The sequence below is a fragment of the Heptranchias perlo genome, chromosome 11, assembly GCF_035084215.1.
Source record: "Heptranchias perlo isolate sHepPer1 chromosome 11, sHepPer1.hap1, whole genome shotgun sequence".
In the NCBI taxonomy this organism is placed as follows: domain Eukaryota; kingdom Metazoa; phylum Chordata; class Chondrichthyes; order Hexanchiformes; family Hexanchidae; genus Heptranchias; species Heptranchias perlo.
In genome coordinates, this window is record NC_090335.1 from 9,069,865 (window position 1) to 9,089,737 (window position 19,873).

The 19,873-nt window shown below is 42.2% G+C and overlaps 1 protein-coding gene across 2 annotated transcripts in view; it reads left to right on the forward strand.

Moving 5' to 3' along the window:
* dgkh (diacylglycerol kinase, eta) overlaps window positions 1-19,873 on the forward strand; it is a 465,735-nt gene that overhangs the window by 361,900 nt on the left and 83,962 nt on the right. For both annotated transcript variants that reach the window (XM_067992509.1, XM_067992508.1), the window contains exons 17-22: window positions 1,909-2,034; window positions 4,382-4,522; window positions 5,916-6,033; window positions 6,225-6,335; window positions 10,322-10,418; window positions 18,453-18,560. In XM_067992509.1, the coding sequence (XP_067848610.1) occupies window positions 1,909-2,034; window positions 4,382-4,522; window positions 5,916-6,033; window positions 6,225-6,335; window positions 10,322-10,418; window positions 18,453-18,560 (701 nt within the window). The remainder of the gene's footprint in view (window positions 1-1,908; window positions 2,035-4,381; window positions 4,523-5,915; window positions 6,034-6,224; window positions 6,336-10,321; window positions 10,419-18,452; window positions 18,561-19,873) is intronic.

The window sequence follows — 19,873 nt, forward strand, 5'->3', positions numbered from 1 at the left end:
GATGAAGTCCGTCCCAATGGTACAGCTCCCACTTTCCCCAGTACTGGGGCCAGTGCCCCATGAATTGAAACCCATTTCTCCCACACCAATCTTTGAGCCACAAATTTAACTCTCTAATCTTATATACCCTATGCCAATTTGCTCATGGCTCAGGTAATAATCCAGAGATTATTACCTTTTTGAGGTTCTGCTTTTTAATTTAGCCCCTAGCTGCTCATACTCCCTCAGCAGAACCTCTTCCCTCGTCCTACATATGCTGTTGGTACCTACGTGGACCACAATAACTGGATATTCTCCCTCCCACTGCAAGTTCCTCTCCAACCCAGAGCAGATGTCCCGAACCCTGGCACCGGACAGGCAAATGCAGCCTTCTGGACTCTCACCCTCACACTCGCACTTAGAATATCAGCGAGTGGGCACTGAGCACCTTCCGCACAGCCGTACGGACCTGCAGTCCATCCCCCATCGGTGGTCCTCGTATTCCTCCCAACAAACACAGTGGGACTATTAATGGGGTTCTGAGCCACCAACACTCGTAAACAGCTAAGTGGTGAGGAGAAGAAGAAGCACAAAAATAAAGCTGTAAATCTTTGCCTCTTCAGGCAGAGCTCCTCAGAAACGCATCGTCAACAGCTCATGTGCTGGTAACTGACGGTGCCCCCTTTTATACGAGTGTGTAGATAAATCAGCGATAACCAGATGGGGACACTGGGAAACTGGGTGAAGGGCATTAATACATATTGAAATTGTCAACCCTTGGGCGCTAGAGGGAACTGCTGACAGAAAATTGCCTTGGGCACAAAATGGGCAGAGAATTTTCTCCACCCCAATTGCCTGTTGGTTTTGCCCAAATTATATCCCTTTCTCAGGCAAAACCAAATGGAAAAATCTAAGCTTGTGGGTTTTGCTGGAGGGATAAACTGAAGTACGCCAAATTGCCTTCCTCACCTGGACTTATCTTGTGGTGCCACTTTGAGACATTCCATGTTTTTCCCCTTGCTCCCTGTGAGAAGTGGTGCCCTCCCTTTGCCCAATATCTCCCCAAACAACAGGGTCAGGATTTAAACATCATCCTGAGACCACACTCTGTCAAACCAATCACCCTTCAATCCCTACAAGAACTGTTGGGACTTTTTAACACTCGCCAAATTCTGTTTTTACAATTAATTGCCAGCCGTGGAAATATTACTGTGTTAATTTCATATGCTTCTGATGATTGTAGCGCAATGCTTTTTGAAGATTTACTGGTTGCACAAGTGGTGCAAGGGTTTTGGTTTATGATAAGGTACCTACAACAGAGGCCCCAAACTACATTTTGTGCGATTATTTTAGAATGAATGAAAGAGTAAATTTTATGAGAGTCAGTTCTCCCAGCACAGAGCTTTGCACATCAGGAGCGTGCGTCAGCAATCCGGGCATGGAGGCTTCCCTTTAACGGCCGCAAAATCGTGCGGACGGTGACTGATGCACTGACCTCTATGCCAAAACTCCTTTGTCACGCAAAGCCTTAACATTTACCCTCTAAAGTCTGGAGCAGTTACCTGCCCGCTACCATGATTTTCATTTGAGGTGTCCTCTCTGTTTGTTTCTGTAGATCTCACTAGAACCTGTGATAGTTCAAACCCTGAGGTTATACATGAGGGAGAAAGGATTAGAAGGATATGTTGATAGGGTGAGATGAAGTAGGATGGGAGGAGGCTTGTGTGGAGCACAAACACCGGCATAGACCCGTTGGGCCGAATGGCCTATTTCTGTGCTGTTAAAATTCAATGTAAATAAAAATCCGGAACTGCTTCTCAGTACTCTGGCCAGGTGGCCCACTATCCCACTCTGATCTAATCTTCATGTTTGCAGCTTTCTGTCCGTACCCTCCTCTTACTGTGTTTTACTGATCTTTCCTCCTTGTAGTTGTGGATGAACAGAATGCGCACACCCAAGAACAAGCTGCAGTGGAACTGAAAAAAGACATTGAGGAGGATTTGAAGGAGGAGGAAAAGGAGGAGGACGAAACAAAGGAATCTGACATCCAGACAAGTACGATTTCTTCATCCATTTCTAGGTTCATTCTAGAATGGGGAGTGCATCCAGCTTGAGTTTATTATGCAGATCACGTTAACACCAAACGTAGAGCACGACACATGGTTTCAGAGCTTTCTGCATTGCAGGCTGAATTCAGGTATCTCATGGGTTTGAAATCATTGATCAAATCTCCGTATTGTTTATGTTGCACCTTTGTAAGTATCAGTTTGCGGTGTGTACTGATGGGAATCAGTCAAGCTGGGCACTTTCATGACCAAACCAAAACAAAGCAAATGAAGCACGGGGGTTCATTTCTTGCTGGATGGAATTGAAAAGCAGAGAAGTTATGTTAAACTTGTACAGAACCTTGGTTAGACCACACTTGGAGTACTGTGAGCAGTCCTGGTCTCCATATTATAAAACGGATATAAAAGCACTGGAGAAGGTGCAGTAAAGATTTACAAGAATGAACTGAGAGGCTACAACTATCAGGAAAGACTGAACTGGCTGGGTCTCTTTTCTCTGGAAAAGAGAAGACTGAGAGGTGACCTGATAGAGGTCTTTAAGATTATGAACAGGTTTGATAAAGTAGACATAGAGAAGATGTTTCTACTTAGGTGGGGGTTCCAAAACTAGGGGCCATCAATGTAAGAAATTCAGGAGAAACATTTTTACTTAGAGTGGCGAGAATGTGGAATTCACTACCACATGGAGTGGTTGAGGCGAACAACATAGATGCATTTAAGGGGAAGCTAGATAAGTACATGAGGGAGAAAGGAATAGAAAGATATGTTGGTAGGGTGAGATGAAGTAAGGTGGGAGGAGGCGCGTGTGGAGCATAAATACCGGCATAGACCAGTTGGGCCGAATGGCCGATTCCTGTGCTGTAAAATTCAATGTCATTCTATGTAAGGCTTTGGCTTGGCTCTTAAAGCCAAAACTAATTTGTACCAAATGGAAGAGATTTGATGTTGATGCTCCACATTCCCTTTATTAAACACCTCCACACAGGGAGCGGGGTCAGAGGGCTGGTATAATATTACGTAGACTTTACAGTGCAGAAACAGGCCATTCGGCCCAACAGGTCTATGCTGATGTTTATGCTCCACATGAGCCTCCTCCCACTTTACTTCATCTTACCCTATCAACATATCCTTCTATTCCTTTCTCCCTCATGTGTTTATCTAGCTTCCCCTTAAATGCATCTATGCTATTTGCCTCGACCACCCCATGAGGTAGCGAATTCCACATTCTAACCACTCTCTGGGTAAAGAAGTTTCTCCTGAATTCTTTATTGGATTTATTAGTGACTATCTTATATTTATGACCGAAAAGCTCAGCAAGTGAGGCAGCAACTGTGGAGAAAGGTCTTTGACCTCAAACATTAACTCTGTTTCTTTCTCCGCAGATGCTGCCTGACTTGCTGAGCTTTTCCAGCATTTTCTGTTTTTATTTCAGATTTCCAGTATCCGCAGTATTTTGCTTTTGTTTTATATTTATGACCTCTAGTTCTGGTCTCCCCCACTTGGAAATATCTTCTCTACGTCAACCCTATCAAACGCCTTCCTAATTTTAAATTTCTCTATTAGGTCACCTCTCAGCCTTCTTTTCGACCGAAAAGAGCCCCAGCCTGTTCAATCTTTCCTGATGGTTATAACCTCTCAGTTCTCGAATCATCCTTGTAAATCTTTTTTGCACCTTCTCCAGTGTCTCTATATCCTTTTTGTAATATGGAGACCAGAACTGTGCACAGTATTCCCAAGTGTGGTCTAACCAAGGTTCTATATAAGTTTGACATAACTTCCCTGCTTTTCAATTCTATTCCTTTAGAATTTAAAAATTTTTTTTTTTATTATTGCAGTCTTCCCTTGGCATCCCACCAAACATGTATAGACTCCCGCTGCCCTTTGCACTCACTGACTGCCTGTGTTGGGAGGCACTCCATGCCCGTTTGAGTGGTACTGAAATATTTCAAAAGTTTTCACCGGTGCATTCGATTATAGCCAGATCTTACTGACTTTTTCAGTTAAACCCTGGAATAAATCCATTGCCTTGCTCCGCCTGCACAGAAAATGCTTTATGCTGGTGAAGAGTGTCGCTAGATGTTTCAAAATTGGGTAAAAGCAGAGCATAAAGAAGTTTACTAGAGTTAGTGCGCACTTGTTCATACTTGGTTAATTAACAGTAGAAGATCATAATTGAATGTGTTGCTGGTATAGATTTCTGCTCCTTAAGATGCTCTACATTTTTACAAAGCTTTTTTTTGTCATTGAAAATCCTTTGTTGTTTTTATCACTTTTTATAATATTCAGTAGTACCAATGAACAAATCTAGTAATCTGGTATTCTTTTCATTATTTCAGCTCTCCGGTCTGCTCAAAGATCCCCTCCAGAGAGACGAATCCATCGCACCACCACTTGCTACACTGGTCCATTCACATCCTCACCACTGACCGCGAGCAAAGAAAATCTCCCAGTACTGAATACTAGAATCATCTGCCCAGGTATCCAGCATCCTGACACAGGAGAGAGGCTGCAGAAACTGGAAAGAATGGAGTAGAAACCTTTTGATATCTGGACCACCTATATTTTCTTCCAGTGGGTGGATAATGGAGTTGGTCACCATGGTGCAGAAGCTGAGGTTCAGTGATGTGTGACCTTCAGTCTGGACGGAGGTTAAACTTCAAACATGCATGAGTGGCTTTAGAAATCACTTTGAAAATCTCAGATACAGGGACACAACAACTTGCATTTATATAGCGCCTTTAACGTAGTAAAACGTCCCAAGGTGCTTCACAGGAGCGGTTATCAGACAAAATTTGACACCGAGCCACATAAGGAGATATTAGGACAGGTGACCAAAAGCTTAGTCAAAGAGGTAGGTTTTAAGGAGTGACTTAAAAGGAGGAGAGAGAGGCGGAGAGATTTAGGGAGGGAATTCCAGAGTTTAGGGCCTAGGCAGCTGAAGGCACGGTCTCAATAGTCTGGTCATACCCAAAGCTGCTGGTGAAAGAACAATGCCCCTACCTCTCTTCTCTCTCCCCCTCCCCCTTATACCCAGCTATTTAATTTAGCTTTATCTTTTATCCTTTTTTGAAGTAGCTCTCTTCCTTATTGGCTGAGAGGACAGGTTGGAACTTCCCTCGAGATGTCCTTCCTACCCTCCCTGATCACATTCAGTCAGCAAGATGCATGCATTGAGGGACTCACGGCAGCTCTCTTCTGATTCTCTCTCCTTCCTTTGGAGGAAGCTAATGGCCTCCACCTTTTCCAACCAGCTGGACCAAAATCCAAGTGCTTGTGTGTCGAGAATCTCTAAGGCCAACCTGGGTTCTACATTCCCCTTGACACAGTATGCTAATGTAGTGACCCACAATATCATCAGGTCATTTTGTCAATAATAAAGGCTGAACTTTATAACGGGAGCTCCCCACCACTGGGAGCATGGATCGGAGAATCGAGCACAGAGATCAGATAGGCTCTGCTTTTCCACTGATTTTAACGGAGTGAATATCGACACACTGTGTCAGCGAATGAATTGGAGGTGGGGCGGGATTTGTGGTTTTAATTTATAGTAGTCTCTGAATGCATGGCCAAAACTGCAGCAAACAGAATCTCCCGAGTACAGCAGGATTAATGCAGTGAGTGGAGGAAAGTTACATAATACAAATTATGTGCGTAAAATCAATCCCAGTCATTTACAGCAGTGCGGCCTCCTGGTGTGATTGACGGGGGAATCACCTCCATTCAGGCTGTCACTATATTGCAGCCTAATTTTAATGATCTGCGCATTAAGCTTGTTGACCTCTACATCCGATTCTTTGATCTGTGCTACCACCAAGCAAGGTTCTTGCTTGCATGCTACCTATCGATGTGTGTGTGTGTGTCTTAACACAGGTTTACGAGCTGGACTTGCTGCCTCCATCGCAGGAAGTTCGATCATCAGCAAAATGTTACTCGCGAACATCGATCCTTTTGGAGCAACTCCATTCATTGACCCTGATCCAGACGCTCTGTAAGAAGTGTTCTTTGTTGTACCAATCCTAATAATTATTGTTTTTTCTCTACTTATAAATTGGTCTATTCTTTTAAAAAAAAATGTATCTGACTATTTTATAGGTTATTGTCATGGGTGAAAATGTGCTAGCCAATCGTAAGAAAGCATTAATGTCTTTTAACAAAAGTTATGTTTTTTTTAAATTCCAGAGAAGGTTATACTGAAAAGTGTGTTATGAACAATTATTTTGGAATTGGATTAGATGCAAAAATCTCCTTGGAATTTAACAACAAGCGTGAGGAGCATCCCGAGAAATGCAGGTATCTACACATAGCATTCAACTTTTTACATTAGGAAATCGAGGTGAAGGGCCATGGTTCATAATGCATAACACGACAAAAGAATAAAACCAGAAAATCAGAGTTGTCTTCAGGTGACGCCAGCCTAAAGATTGCTGGAGGAAGGAAGAACTATGTGAGTTAAGGAGTTCCATTGTTCCTGGCAAAGACCTCCATTCTGAACAAGAACTCAAACTGTGGCGATCCTTTTCTCCCTCAAATAGGGGAGGTAAGGAGTTGATAAGTTGATTTCAAAAGCTTGAGGATTTAGAGAGAAGAAACAGTATATCAGGCAGATTATTCTGAGCTCAGAAGGAAGAAGAGAGGAAGGTTCTTGTGAGGAGGAATTTCTTCACTCAGAGGGTTGTGAATCTTTGAAATTCTCTACTCCAGAGGGCTGTGGATGCTAAGTTGTTGAGTATATTCAAGGCTGAGATAGATAGATTTTTGGACACTAGGGGAATCAAGGGATATGGAGATTGGGCTGGAAAGTGGAGTTGAGGTTGAAGAACAGCCATGATCTTATTGAATGGCGGAGCAGGCTCGAGGGGCCTTATGGCCTACTCCTGCTCCTATTTCTTATGTTCTTAAGATTGTGTGGAGATCTCACTCTAATAATATTGATAATGTTGAGAAAGAAAGGCAGTAATGCAGAGAGTTTGGCGGCCAGAGGAAGGCCAATCTTTTACTTGTACCTCGTGCAGGACTGCAAGAGGGTGGGTAGGAGAACCTAGCCACCCAGGCAGGAGAGCAGTACTCAACACTTGGGCTTCGTGGAGATGAGAGAGTTGGAGGGGGGGGGGGGGGGGGGAATTAGCACTAAAAAGGAAACTGAGCTCCAATGGAGGAGATGCAGGAATTTCATTTGAAGGGGAGATAGTGAGTTCAAGAATATCAGATGATGAAAAAGGACTGAGCGTCAAGCCATCAAAATTAAGTGGCATTGGCTGTTGATGGACTTGAGATACATGAATAAACTGTGTCTTTGAAGAGTCAGATGATGAACCATCAACTTCAGCGCTTGGTGACCTGAGACGAAGCTATGTATCATGAATCCTTGAATGTAGCTTCATATTATGAAGATCCACGTAAGCATTGGATACAGGGTCTTCAGTCTCTTCCACACAAAGCTCCAAGTATGGATATATATTTAATAATCAGTAATAATAACACAGTTCAGAAACTGCAACAGCACATCGCCTTCCATCACTCGCTCCTTCTCACAGAGCCGTCTGTGTTTTACCCTGTATTTACCCGAATTTCCCCCCTCCTTTCCCAAGGATGGGAGGACCCACAGGTCCCCCTTTCCACAGCCCATTCTCTCTATTACAGTACAACGGTAGCTTGTTTATCAGTGCTGCCAAAGGTTTGGAGATGTCCAGTGCAATGACAAAGTATTCTCCCAAGTATTTGAGAGCAGGGTGCATAATATAGGCAAAAGATTACCAGTGGATTGGCCATGAGTTAGGCCAGAACTTTCCCAAGGGCAATTTGAAAGTTAAACAATGATGCTTTCTTAAGATATGGAATATTATTAAAAATACCAATGTAAGGACAGTAATAGAAAGAAATACCAATTATAAGAGCAATATTAGAAGGACATACCAATGCAAAAAAAGAAAAAACTTGCATTTCTATTGTGACTTTCGCGACTTTAGGATGTCCCAAAACGCTTCACAACTAATGAAGTACTTTTGACGTGTAGTCACTGTTGTAATGTAGTAAGTGGAAGGAAATATACAATATCCCAGTAGAATCAGTCTGGGTGGAGTTAAGAAGCACTTGGGGGCAGAAAACACTGGTGGGAGTTGTCTATAGGCCTCCAAACAGTAGTGGTAATGTAGATAATGGGATCAAATAGGAAATTAGAGATGCATGTAACAAGGGTACTACAGTAATCATGGGTGACCTTAATCTACATATAGACTGGCCAAACCAAATTAGCAGTAATACTGTGGAGGATGAATTCTTGGAGTGTGTACAAGATGGTTTTTTAGACCAATATGTTGAGGAGCCAACCAGAGAACAGGCTATCCAAGATTGGGTATTGTGCAATGAGAAGGGGTTAATTAATAATCTTGTGTGGGGTCCTTTAGGGAAGAGTGACCATAACTTGATAGAATTCTTCATTAAGATGGAAAGTGAAGTAGTCCAATCCAAAACTAGGGTCCTAAATCTAAACAAAGGAAACTACGAAGGTATGAGGAGTGAGTTGGCTATGATAGATTGGGAAGCTTCATTAAAAGGCATGACGGTAGATAGGCAATGGCTAACATTTAAGGAATGAATGCATGAATTGCAACAGTTATACATTCCTTTCTGGCGCAAAAACACAAAAGGAAAAATGGCCCAACCATGGCTAACAAAAGAAATTAAGGATAATATTAGATCCAAAGAGTAGTCATATAAAGTCGCCAGAAAAAGTGGCAAGCCTGAGGATTGGGAGCAGTTTAGAACTCAGCAAAAAAAGACCAAGACATTGATTAAGAGAGGAAAAATAGAGTACGAGAGTAAACTTGCAAGGAACATAAAAGTGGACTGTAAAAGCTTCTACAAGTATGTAAAAAGAAAAAGATTAGTGAAGACAAATGTAGATCCCTTACAGTCAGAAACAGGAGAATTTATAGTGGGGAACAAGGAAATGGCAGAGCAATTAAACAAATACTTTGGTTCTGTCTTCACGGAAGAGGACACAAATAACTTCCCAGAAATGCGAGGGAACCAAGGGACTAGTGAGAAAGAGGAATTAAAGGAAATTAGTGTTGGTAAAAAAAAAATAGTGCTGGAGAAATTAATGGGACTGAAAGCCGATAAATCACCAGGGCCTGATAATCTGCATCCCAGAGTACTAAAAGAGGTAGCCATGGAAATAGTGGATGCATTAGTTGTCATCTTCCAAAATTCTATAGATTATGGAAGAGTTCCTGCAGATTGGAGGGTGGCAGATGTAACCCCACTATTTAAAAAAGGAGGGAGAGAAAACAGGGAACGACAGACCGGTTAGCCTAATATCAGTAGTGGGGAAAATGCTAGAGTCTATTATAAAGGATGTGATAACAGGACACTTAGAAAATATCAATGGGATTGGACAAAGTCAACATGGATTTATGAAAGGGAAATCATGTTTGACAAACCTACTGGAGTTTTTTTGAGGATGTAACTGGTAGAATAGATAAGGGAGAACCAGTGGATGTGGTTTATTTGGATTTTCAGAAGGCCTTTGATAAAGTCCCACATAAGAGGTTAGTGTGCAAAATTAAAGCACATGGGATTGGGGGTAATATACTGGCATGGATTGAGAATTGGTTGACAGACAGGAAGCAGAGAGTAGGAATAAATGGGTCTTTTTCGGGGTGGCAGGCAGTGACTAGTGGGGTACCGCAGGGATCAGTGCTTGGGCCCCAGCTATTCACAATATATATCAATGATTTGGATGAGGGAACCAAATGTAATATTTCCAAGTTTGCTGACGAAACAAAACTAGGTGGGATTGTGAGTTGAGAGGAGAATGCAAAGTGGCTTCAAGGCGATTTGAGTGGGTAAATACATGAAAGATGCAATATAACGTGGATAAATGTGAAGCAGCCTCGCAAAAGTGCTTGTAATATGGCGGAGAGACATAGATCTCATTAATACGGTGGAAGCTACTGGAAAGCCTCAGTGGAAAGTTTTAACTAATCTATTTGAAATCAAGTGAACAGTGAAAAAAAAAATTGATAAAACAATCAGACCTTTTCCGAATGATGAATAATGTCCTCCATACTCTACTAAAAGAAGCACAATCGCCAGAACTTGAAATGGTGGATACACTGTGGCCTTAATAAAAATTCTGCATTGATACAGAGGAATCAATATTTTTCTCATGTCGTCAGTGGCAAAGCCCATTTTGTTCCACAAAAATACAAAGTAGGAAATATTAGTGAAACATACCTGTGTCTTTCTGAATATTTTCTCCATTTTTTTTTTAGAAGCCGGACCAAGAATATGATGTGGTATGGTGTGCTTGGCACCAAAGAGTTACTCCAGCGCACCTATAAGAACTTAGAACAAAAGGTGCAACTTGAGGTAATGCTTTGTATCTTTCACTGTGTTAAACCGGTCAAACCACAAGAAGACCCTGTCAATTCAAGTGATGCAATCATATTAAAATGCCATGAAATCCCTTCAAATACGGAATGTACTTGTCACAGGACAGTGTCATTATCAGGGGAGTTTCACCTTAAGAGTTCTCTCAGCAACTAAATGCATTGGGATTGTTTAAAACTTCAGTGTGACAAAGTTTGTGGTTTGTTATGACAGGCATTTATGTTGTAGTATCTGAGACATTTGGAATTAAGATAGTATGATCACCTTTATTTTCCTTCATTTTCAGGTCTTCTCTCTGTATAATGGGTTTAGCCCCCCAAGTCAGCATAATAATCATGAAGCTGTGCTCCTGTCCCTTTAAGAATTGCATTGGAACTCTCCAGGTGGATCTCACAATATCTAATGTGGCTTCCTCCCATGCAGTACATACTTCTTGCTCAGCATCACATCTAAAGGGTAACTAGGGAGAGAGTAGGGCCTCTTAAGGATCAACAAGGTCATCTATGTGCGGAACCACAAGAGATGGGTGAGATCCTGAATGAATATTTCACATCGGTATTTACGGTTGAGAAAGGCATGGATGTTAGGGAACTTGGGGAAATAAATAGTGATGTCTTGAGGAGTGTACATATTACAGAGAGGGAGGTGCTGGAAGTCTTAACGCGCATCAAGGTAGATAAATCTCCGGGACCTGATGAAATGTATCCCAGGACGTTATGGGAGGTTAGGGAGGAAATTGCGGGTCCCCTAGCAGAGATATTTGAATCATCGACAGCTACAGGTGAGGTGCCTGAAGATTGGAGGGTAGCAAATGTTGTGCCTTTGTTTAAGAAGGGCGGCAGGGAAAAGCCTGGGAACTACAGACCGGTGAGCCTGACATCTGTAGTGGGTAAGTTGTTAGAGGGTATTCTGAGGGACAGGATCTACAGGCATTTGGAGAGGCAGGGACTAATTAGGAACAGTCAGCATGGTTTTGTGAGAGGAAAATCATGTCTCACGAATTTGATTGAGTTTTTTGAAGGGGTAACCAAGAAGATAGATGAGGGCTGTGCAGTAGACGTGGTCTACATGGACTTCAGCAAAGCATTTGACAAGGTACCGCAAGGTAGGTTGTTACATAAGGTTAAATCTCATGGGATCCAAGGTGAGGTAGCCAATTGGATACAAAATTGGCTTGACGACAGAAGACAGAGGGTGGTTGTAGAGGGTTGTTTTTCAAACTGGATGCCTGTGTCCAGCGGTGTGCCTCAGGGATCGGTGCTGGGTCCGCTGTTATTTATTATTTATATTAATGATTTGGATGAGAATTTAGGAGGCATGGTTAGTAAGTTTGCAGATGACACCAAGATTGGTGGCATTGTGGACAGTGAAGAAGGTTATCTGGGATTGCAACGGGATCTTGATAAATTGGGCCAGTGGGCCGATGAATGGCAGATGGAGTTTAATTTAGATAAATGTGAGGTGCTGCATTTTGGTAGATCGAATCGGGCCAGGACCTACTCCGTTAATGGTAGGGCGTTGGGGAGAGTTATAGAACAAAGAGATCTGGGAGTACAGATTCATAGCTCCTTGAAAGTGGAGTCACAGGTGGATAGGGTGGTGAAGAAGGCATTCAGCATGCTTGGTTTCATTGGTCAGAACATTGAATGCAGGAGTTGGGATGTCTTGTTGAAGTTGTACAGGGCATTGGTGAGGCCACACTTGGAGTACTGTGTACAGTTCTGGTCACCCTATTATAGAAAGGATATTATTAAACTAGAAAGAGTGCAGAAAAGATTTACGAGGATGCTACCGGGACTTGATGGTTTGACTTACAGGGAGAGGTTAGACAGACTGGGACTTTTTTCCCTGGAGAGTAGGAGGTTAAGGGGAGATCTTATAGAAGTCTATAAAATAATGAGGGGCATAGATAAGGTCGATAGTCAAAATCTTTTCCCAAAGGTAGGGGAGTCTATAACGAGGGGGCACAGATTTAAGGTGAGAGGGGAGAGATACAAAAGGGTCCAGAGGGGCAATTTTTTCACTCAAAGGGTGGTGAGTGTCTGGAACGAGCTGCCAGAGGCAGTAGTAGAGGCGGGTACAATTTTGTCTTTTAAAAAGCATTTGGACAGTTACATGGGTAAGATGGGTATCGAGGGATATGGGCCAAGTGCAGGCAATTGGGACTAGCTTAGTGGTATAAACTGGGCGACATGGACATGTTGGGCCGAAGGGCCTGTTTCCATGTTGTAACTTCTATGATTCTATGATTCTATACTCAGTTATTTTCTCCAGTTTGTGGTAACTGTTCATTCCAGTCCTCTGTTCCTGTGATAAGTTCAAAAGGCACCTTCAGTTGTTTTATTATCTTCTTGTTCTATTTCCGAAAGTGTAGAGTAGTTCCTTTTAATGCACTAAAAGTTTATTTTTTGACAAATCGAGTTACATATCCCATTCCAAGAATGACGGGTTCCCTTATATGCTGATGTGCAAGTGTCAGCTTGGCTCATTTGGTAGGGCGCTCATCTCTGAATCAGTAGGCTGTGGGTTCAAGCCCCACTCCAGGACATGGGTACATAATATAGGCTGACGCTTTGGTGCTACACTGTCAGAGATGCCGTCTTTCAGATTTGGCATTAAACAGAAGTCTCGTCTGCCTGTTCAGGTGGATATAAAAGATATCATGGCACTAAAGGAAGAAGAACCAGCGATGTCCTGGTGTCCTGGCCAACATTCCTCCCTCAATAAACACCACCAAAAAACAGGTCGTCCAGTTCATCCAATTGCTGTTTGTGAGATCTTGTGTGCAAATTGGCTGCTGGCTTTGCAATGACTACACTTCAAAGTGAGACACTGTATGTCAAGTGCTTTGGGGTGTTTCTGACAGATGTGATAAGATACTCTATAAATACAAGTTCTTTCTAATAAGTTCAAGATTTGTACTTGCTACAATAAATCCTTTCCCAGGTTAACCGGACATTTCTAATGTTTCCTTAGCCTCGGCCTGGTCCTGTGGTGGAACAATATAGTTGCTGTTGCACTTCATTCGTGATCCCCCTCCCCCCTTCCTTCTTTGTCAATTTTATCTTCACTCACCCTTTTGCTGAAGGCTTTGAGGCCTTTCTTTTATTTGATCTCAGGATATGGTCAACACGGGCAAGTTTGAATTTATTGCCCGGCCCTAGTTGCTGGGTAAAAGTTCCATGATTTCCCAAGTGGCCATTCTTCATGTATGAGCCAAGGCGCTGATTGTTGGCAGGCGATTTAACTCCAGGAATTCATTAGATGGAAACCCAATCCTGTCCTCATTAAGCATCTCCACAGGTGTACTTCCAGCAGGGGTTAGTGGCTTGGATTCAGGAGCGGAAATCCTGGTCAGTTTTTATCCTTCCTAGCCTATGGTTTCCAAGACTAGTCGTTATGAACTTCATTGCTGCCCCAACTGAGGTCAGCTAACTTAAGACAGACCAGGAATTGAACCTGCCTTCCCGAAGGATTCAGCTACTCACCGAGTGTCATCTGGGACCCTCTGTTTAGGAGTATGAAGTGTGAGTATGTGAGTAAGACTTTCCATTGTGAATGGAAAGAATGGGCCGATGTTGAATAGATACAAGATCTTCTAAGCATACAGATTCAAATGTCAAAGAGAAAGCAAGGCCTTTTTGTAAAGCAATTCATGTTGAAAGTCGACACAAACGCCATTGTCAAACGCTTCTACTGCCACCAATAGAGGATTCTGAAGAGGAGAATTTAAGCAAGGTCTCACTTTGAAAGATTCTTGTCTTACACTGTGGAACAATTTTGTGGGCAAAACTGGCAAGGCAGTATTTATTACCTATCCCTAGTTGCCCTGAGGGCATTAGGAGTAAACCAAATAATGTAGGACTGGAATCACATGTAGGCCAGACCGGGTAGCTGAGTGGCAGCTTCCTTTCCCTGAAGGACATTAATGAACTAGTTGGGTTTTCACAACAATCTGGCAGCATTCATGTTCTTATTTCAGGTTTTATTGAATTCAGCTTTACAACTTGCCATGGTGGGATTTGAACTCACGACCTCTGAATTATTGGTCCAGTGCTATAATCACTAGGGCACCATACCCTTAATTACAGTTACGGCATTGTTCCAAGAGATTTGGTGTTATGAGCCACCTTCATGTTCACTCAGAGAGCCGGCACAGGCAATCCTCAGTGACTAAAGATAGTCATCCGGGAGGGGACAGTAGTACTAATGAGCAACTTGGGTTGCCTTTCTACATTAAAGGCACTAGATAGATGCAAGTTGTTATTTGTTATCACTTAGAGCATGGTGTATTGTTTCACAACCAATGGGGTCAGAATTTGAAGATTCTGGATCAGACTTAGAGTAGGGCCAAACAAGGGAGAGGAAAAGCATGCAAGAGTCTTGCAAGGAAACACTTGAACATCCCTTCCCTCCCCAAACATTTCCTTAAGTCTCACTGACATGTTAAGGAAAGCCTTTAGATGGATCTATGCCTGAGCATCAGGTTGACTTCAACAGCCTTAGTCATGAAACTGGTAGGTGCGAATGTTCTGAGTTGCTGGTCCTTTGTGTTTTGTGCTGCCCTGCAAAGAAGAATAGGACTAAATGTTTGGACGTTGGGACAACCAGCTGGACAAAGTGCCCATAAGGAATTTTGCACCTCATCCGTCTCACTGGCTGCTGCCTTTAAATTCATGACTTAGTTACAAGTGAGAAGACAACACTGCATGAAAGTGAAGTTGTCACAGAAGCAAAGCTCCATAGCCCTGAATCTTATACATTATCTAAACATCAAGTTACCTGGCACATCGAGCAATCAGTGTAATGTCTTCAGGTGCTTGTGGAAATAAATGAAGCTACCTACAGGGCAAGTCTTTAATTAAAACAAAGAAATGGGAGAACTCTTGAAGCCACAGTGTTTTAGCTCTGTACAGCTTCCATTCCCTTGCATACCAGTAATTCTTAGTCATGATGGTTTTATCTGGTGAAATACACCTGATAAGAGTCAGGTTGTGGCACACTCGAGTCCATTGGAAACTATGCACAGTAACTAACTTCAAACAAGTGCTCTCGAATACATGGCTTTAATACTAGTCATGGGTTGGCACCCCGGTTCTATTGAAGTTCCTTTTAGAAAGAAAGATTTGCATTTATACAGCGCCTTTCATGACCTCGGGACATCCCAAAGTGCTTTACAGCCAATAAAGTCCTTTTCAAGTATAGTCATTGTTGTAACGTAGGAAATTTACGTCTCAGAGAGTGTATTCTATACTGTCATGTCCAAATATACCAAGGGTCAGATACAGTAACAGAAACACAGCAGGTATTAAGAACATAAACATTACATAAAATATTATAGCTTAGATCCAAAGACCACATGGATTGTGTGGTCCATTTCTTACCTCATTGGTACAAGGTTTTCCTCTATGTTGTGAGATCATGTGCAAGGTTACTATCTCTTTCAGTTCTGCAGTATTCTCCCCCAAGTTCAGCACCTCAGACTTGTTGCAGGAGATGAGCCATGGTGATGGAGGGATACCTGTGGGAACTGTGGGATTTTTACCCTCTGGGTGAAGAAATGTGGGATTTATACCCTCTGGGTGAAGAAATGTGGGATTTATACCCTCTGGGAGAGAAGCTGGGAGATTTATACCCTCTCGGAGAGGAGATGTGAGATTTTACTGCAGATATTTTGTGATTTTGAAAATGTATTTTTTTTAAAAAATGTTTAAACTCTTATTTTGAATATTACAAATTTCAGAGGAGCAATCTGTGGGAACCTATAACCAGATTGTGCAATCAGAGTGACGTATTTACACAGGCAAAACCCATTATAAATATAGGATTTACAATGGGGAAAAAACAGACACAAAAACATGTTAACATGCATTCACATTATATAGACAAGAAGTGTGCACAGATGTAAGGTTTTTAATATTATAGATATAAATAACTTAGATGGGAGAGTGGAATTGGAAGCTAAGACTCCCAAGTATGCAAGATACCAAAATAGAAGAAAGGAGAACTGTGACTACATCTGGAATGAATTCGTTCTTTTCGATAACTGGGCCAGTAGGTGGCAGGTTTAATCCATGGAATCACAGAGGGTTACAGCACAGAAACAGGCTGTTTGACCCAGCAAGCCTGTGCCAGTGGTGGTCTCTGCATGACCCACCTGGCCGAATCAACACTTTCCTGCTTGCTCCCTATGCCCTTTAACAATCCTCTCTTTCAAGCAGCTATCTAATCCCCTTTTAAGATAATTTAGAGATTCAGCATCAACAACGTTTTGTGGAAGAGAGTTCCACATTCTAACTACCCTCTGTTCTTCTTTTCCTCTCCTTCCCTTCAATTCTATTTGTGGTTATCTTAATTTGTGCCCTCTCATTACCGTCTCTCCACCCAGTGGACACAATCTACTACTAAATGTAAAATTAGTACCGGAGCAAGGAAGTGAGAGTGGGAGTAAGTGTTAAATGGATCATTGGCACAGTGTGCTGATGGGGAATGAGATCTATGGCTTATAGTGGCTAAATCTGTGAAATCATCAGTGCAGTGTGTAGCTGTTATAAAAATGGTATATAAGGTATTGGGTTGCATTGGCAGAGAACGCGATTTAAAAGAGGTTGTATTACTGTGTAAGGTGTTAAATCAGACCCATCTAGAATAGAGTGTGCAGTTCCAGTCACTCATAATCACAGGAAGGATATTATTACCCTTATGAGGATACTGAAGGGAGCAACCAAGATGATTCTGTGTGTCAGGAATTTGAGTTCTATGGTTGTTTTTTTTGGAAGAGACTGTTGTTATTTCATTGATGTTTTCAAGGTTATAAAGGATTTTGAGAAATTCGATTCAAGCACGTTATTCAGTGAGGTGAAGGGTTCAAGTAGCAGCAGGCGAGGAGCAACAAGGGAAGGCGGATCAAACTTTTTCACCCAGAAGCTGAGATATGTGTGGAATACATTACTAGAGAAGGCCAAGGAAGCAGACTGTATAAATGTGGTCAAGAGGCAAAGAGAACTTTGAGATGGACGGGATTAAGAGTTAGGGTGAGAGAACAGGTAGGTTGGGTTAATAATCTGAAGAGTATGTTGGGACTCTACCAATTTTTAAAAAAGTTTTACAACTTACAAGATGTCAGCCGTGGCTCAGTAGGTAGCACTCTCCCCTCTGAGCCAGAAGGTTGTGGGTTCAAGTCCCACTCCAGAGTCTTGAGCAGATAATTTTGGCTGACACTTCTAGTGCTGCACTGTTCGAGGTGCTGTCTTTCAGATGAGATAGTAAACCGAGACTCTGTCTGCTCTCTCCGGTGGGTGTAAAGGATCCCATGACATTATTATAAGAAGAGCAGGGAGATCTCCCTGGTGCATTGGCCGATATTTATCCCGCAACTAATATCACTAAGACCGATTATCTGGTCATTATCACATTGCTGTTTGTGGGACCTTGCTGTGCTCAAATTGGCTGCCGCGTTTCCTACATTACAATAGTGACTACACTTCAACTGTACTTCATTGGGTGCAAAGCACTTTGGGATGTCCTGAGGTCATGAAAGGGACTTTATAAATGCAAGTCTTTCTTTTATAGTGCTTGTATGTACCCGCATGTGGATGGAATTGCATGTAAGATAGATTGTATCTTCTCAATAAGGTAAACTCTGAAGATTGACAATAGATACACCAGTCATTTCCATTGGCAAGACTTCAGCCCAAACCAACGAATAAGAGCGGGGCTATGTCTTTGTAGTTACAATAAAGTTAAAATATTGATGGTACTAACATAGGAGTATGTCAGAAATAGCATTGGTTAGATGTGGCGATAAGTACTGAATATTTACATCCCTCAGGAGGCAGACACACCTAATATTGAAGGGTTGGTCCATGTAAGTTCATTGAAGGCATAAGCGACATTGTACTATTACCTGCCCCAACCTTAATTTGAATAGAATGGAAAAATGGGTGTGCGTTATTTAATTGTGTTGAAATAAAGGTGTTCCTTTTTTCACCCAGTTTCTTTTGTGTGTTACAGTGCGATGGACAATACATTCCCCTACCCAGTCTCCAGGGCATTGCTGTATTAAACATCCCCAGCTACGCCGGAGGAACCAACTTTTGGGGTGGGACGAGGGAGGACGATGTAAGTTGCGTGAGGAAAAGATGGCTATTTCTGTCAATAACAAACCAATTGGTTCTTGACCTCGAGGCTTTTCTGCTCTCCTCATTTGATCCTGGCTGCATCTCTCATTGATTGGATAATTTCTAAAATGCTTCATGAACTGCAGAATTTAGGCATTGAATACTATAATATTATTGTTCAAAAACTGCTGCCATAGTTGTAGACCCTTCCAGCGAATGCAGGGATTGTACTGTATTTTGTATTGAGAGCCTGGAATATTTCACAAATGGATGCACTTTCTAAACAATGTTGTATCAGGTCCATTTTCCATAGTACCACAGTGCTTGCTTGAACACTCCTAAATGTATGCTGTACTTCCCTGCATGCCATACTCTTGCTATTGCTGATTGCCTTGTTACTAAATGTTTTTATGCAGGATATAAACATTTATTTTAAGATATTGTAATAAGAATGCTTAGAGGGAATCCAAAACACTGGAAACAGTCAGATAACCATTTAAATGTCTACTCAAGTACTATTTATCTCTCTCGCGATCACATCTGTCAATCATATTTCAATTTTCTCCACAGTCATATGTCACCAAAAAAAATCTACCCAATTACATTCCAACAAAAAACACCAGCCAACTACATATCCTTCAAATTAAAATTTCTGACCTGTGGTAAGTATAAAGGTTAAAAATTTCCCCTTTCATGGTTCCTCCCACTTCGTACAGTGGAACCAGTCCGATAAGCTCATCCCATACTTCCTCGATACCTGGCCTCCCCAACTCTCACTGGGCTCTGCTCCCTAGGCTCCCGCTTCCCTTACCCCTTGACTACTGCTGCTCTCTACCTGTTAAGCCAGGGATCAGCTGACAGGCTCACTGAGACCACACTCCAGCTCCTTGCCAACTCTACATACGGTTGTCTATTCTGGAGCTTCTTCAGTGTTTCTGGAAGTCGAATAGAACCAGATGGCTCATGAGAGATTAGCCTGGACTAGAGGCCAGGGAGCCAGTTAGCCTTTGCACCACTCATGTCGACTTCTTTTCTTCCCTCCCTGAATGGTGCTGCCCAGGTCCTTCCCAGCCCTGAGTCCAAGAACCCATCATTTATGTGTTGCTGGCATATGAGCCAGAGCCACCATATAGATGAGAAACTTTACTTCAGGCCTCAGATTACCCATGGATGAACTCGTAATATAAAATCAGCTTTAATTATCCCCCAACCCTATTTCGATTGTGATTTTAAAAATGTTATCCACAAAACTGTTGTTGCATTTGCCTTTAAGTTTATTGCTCACCCTTTGAATTCTTGGTCAGGATAGCTCTT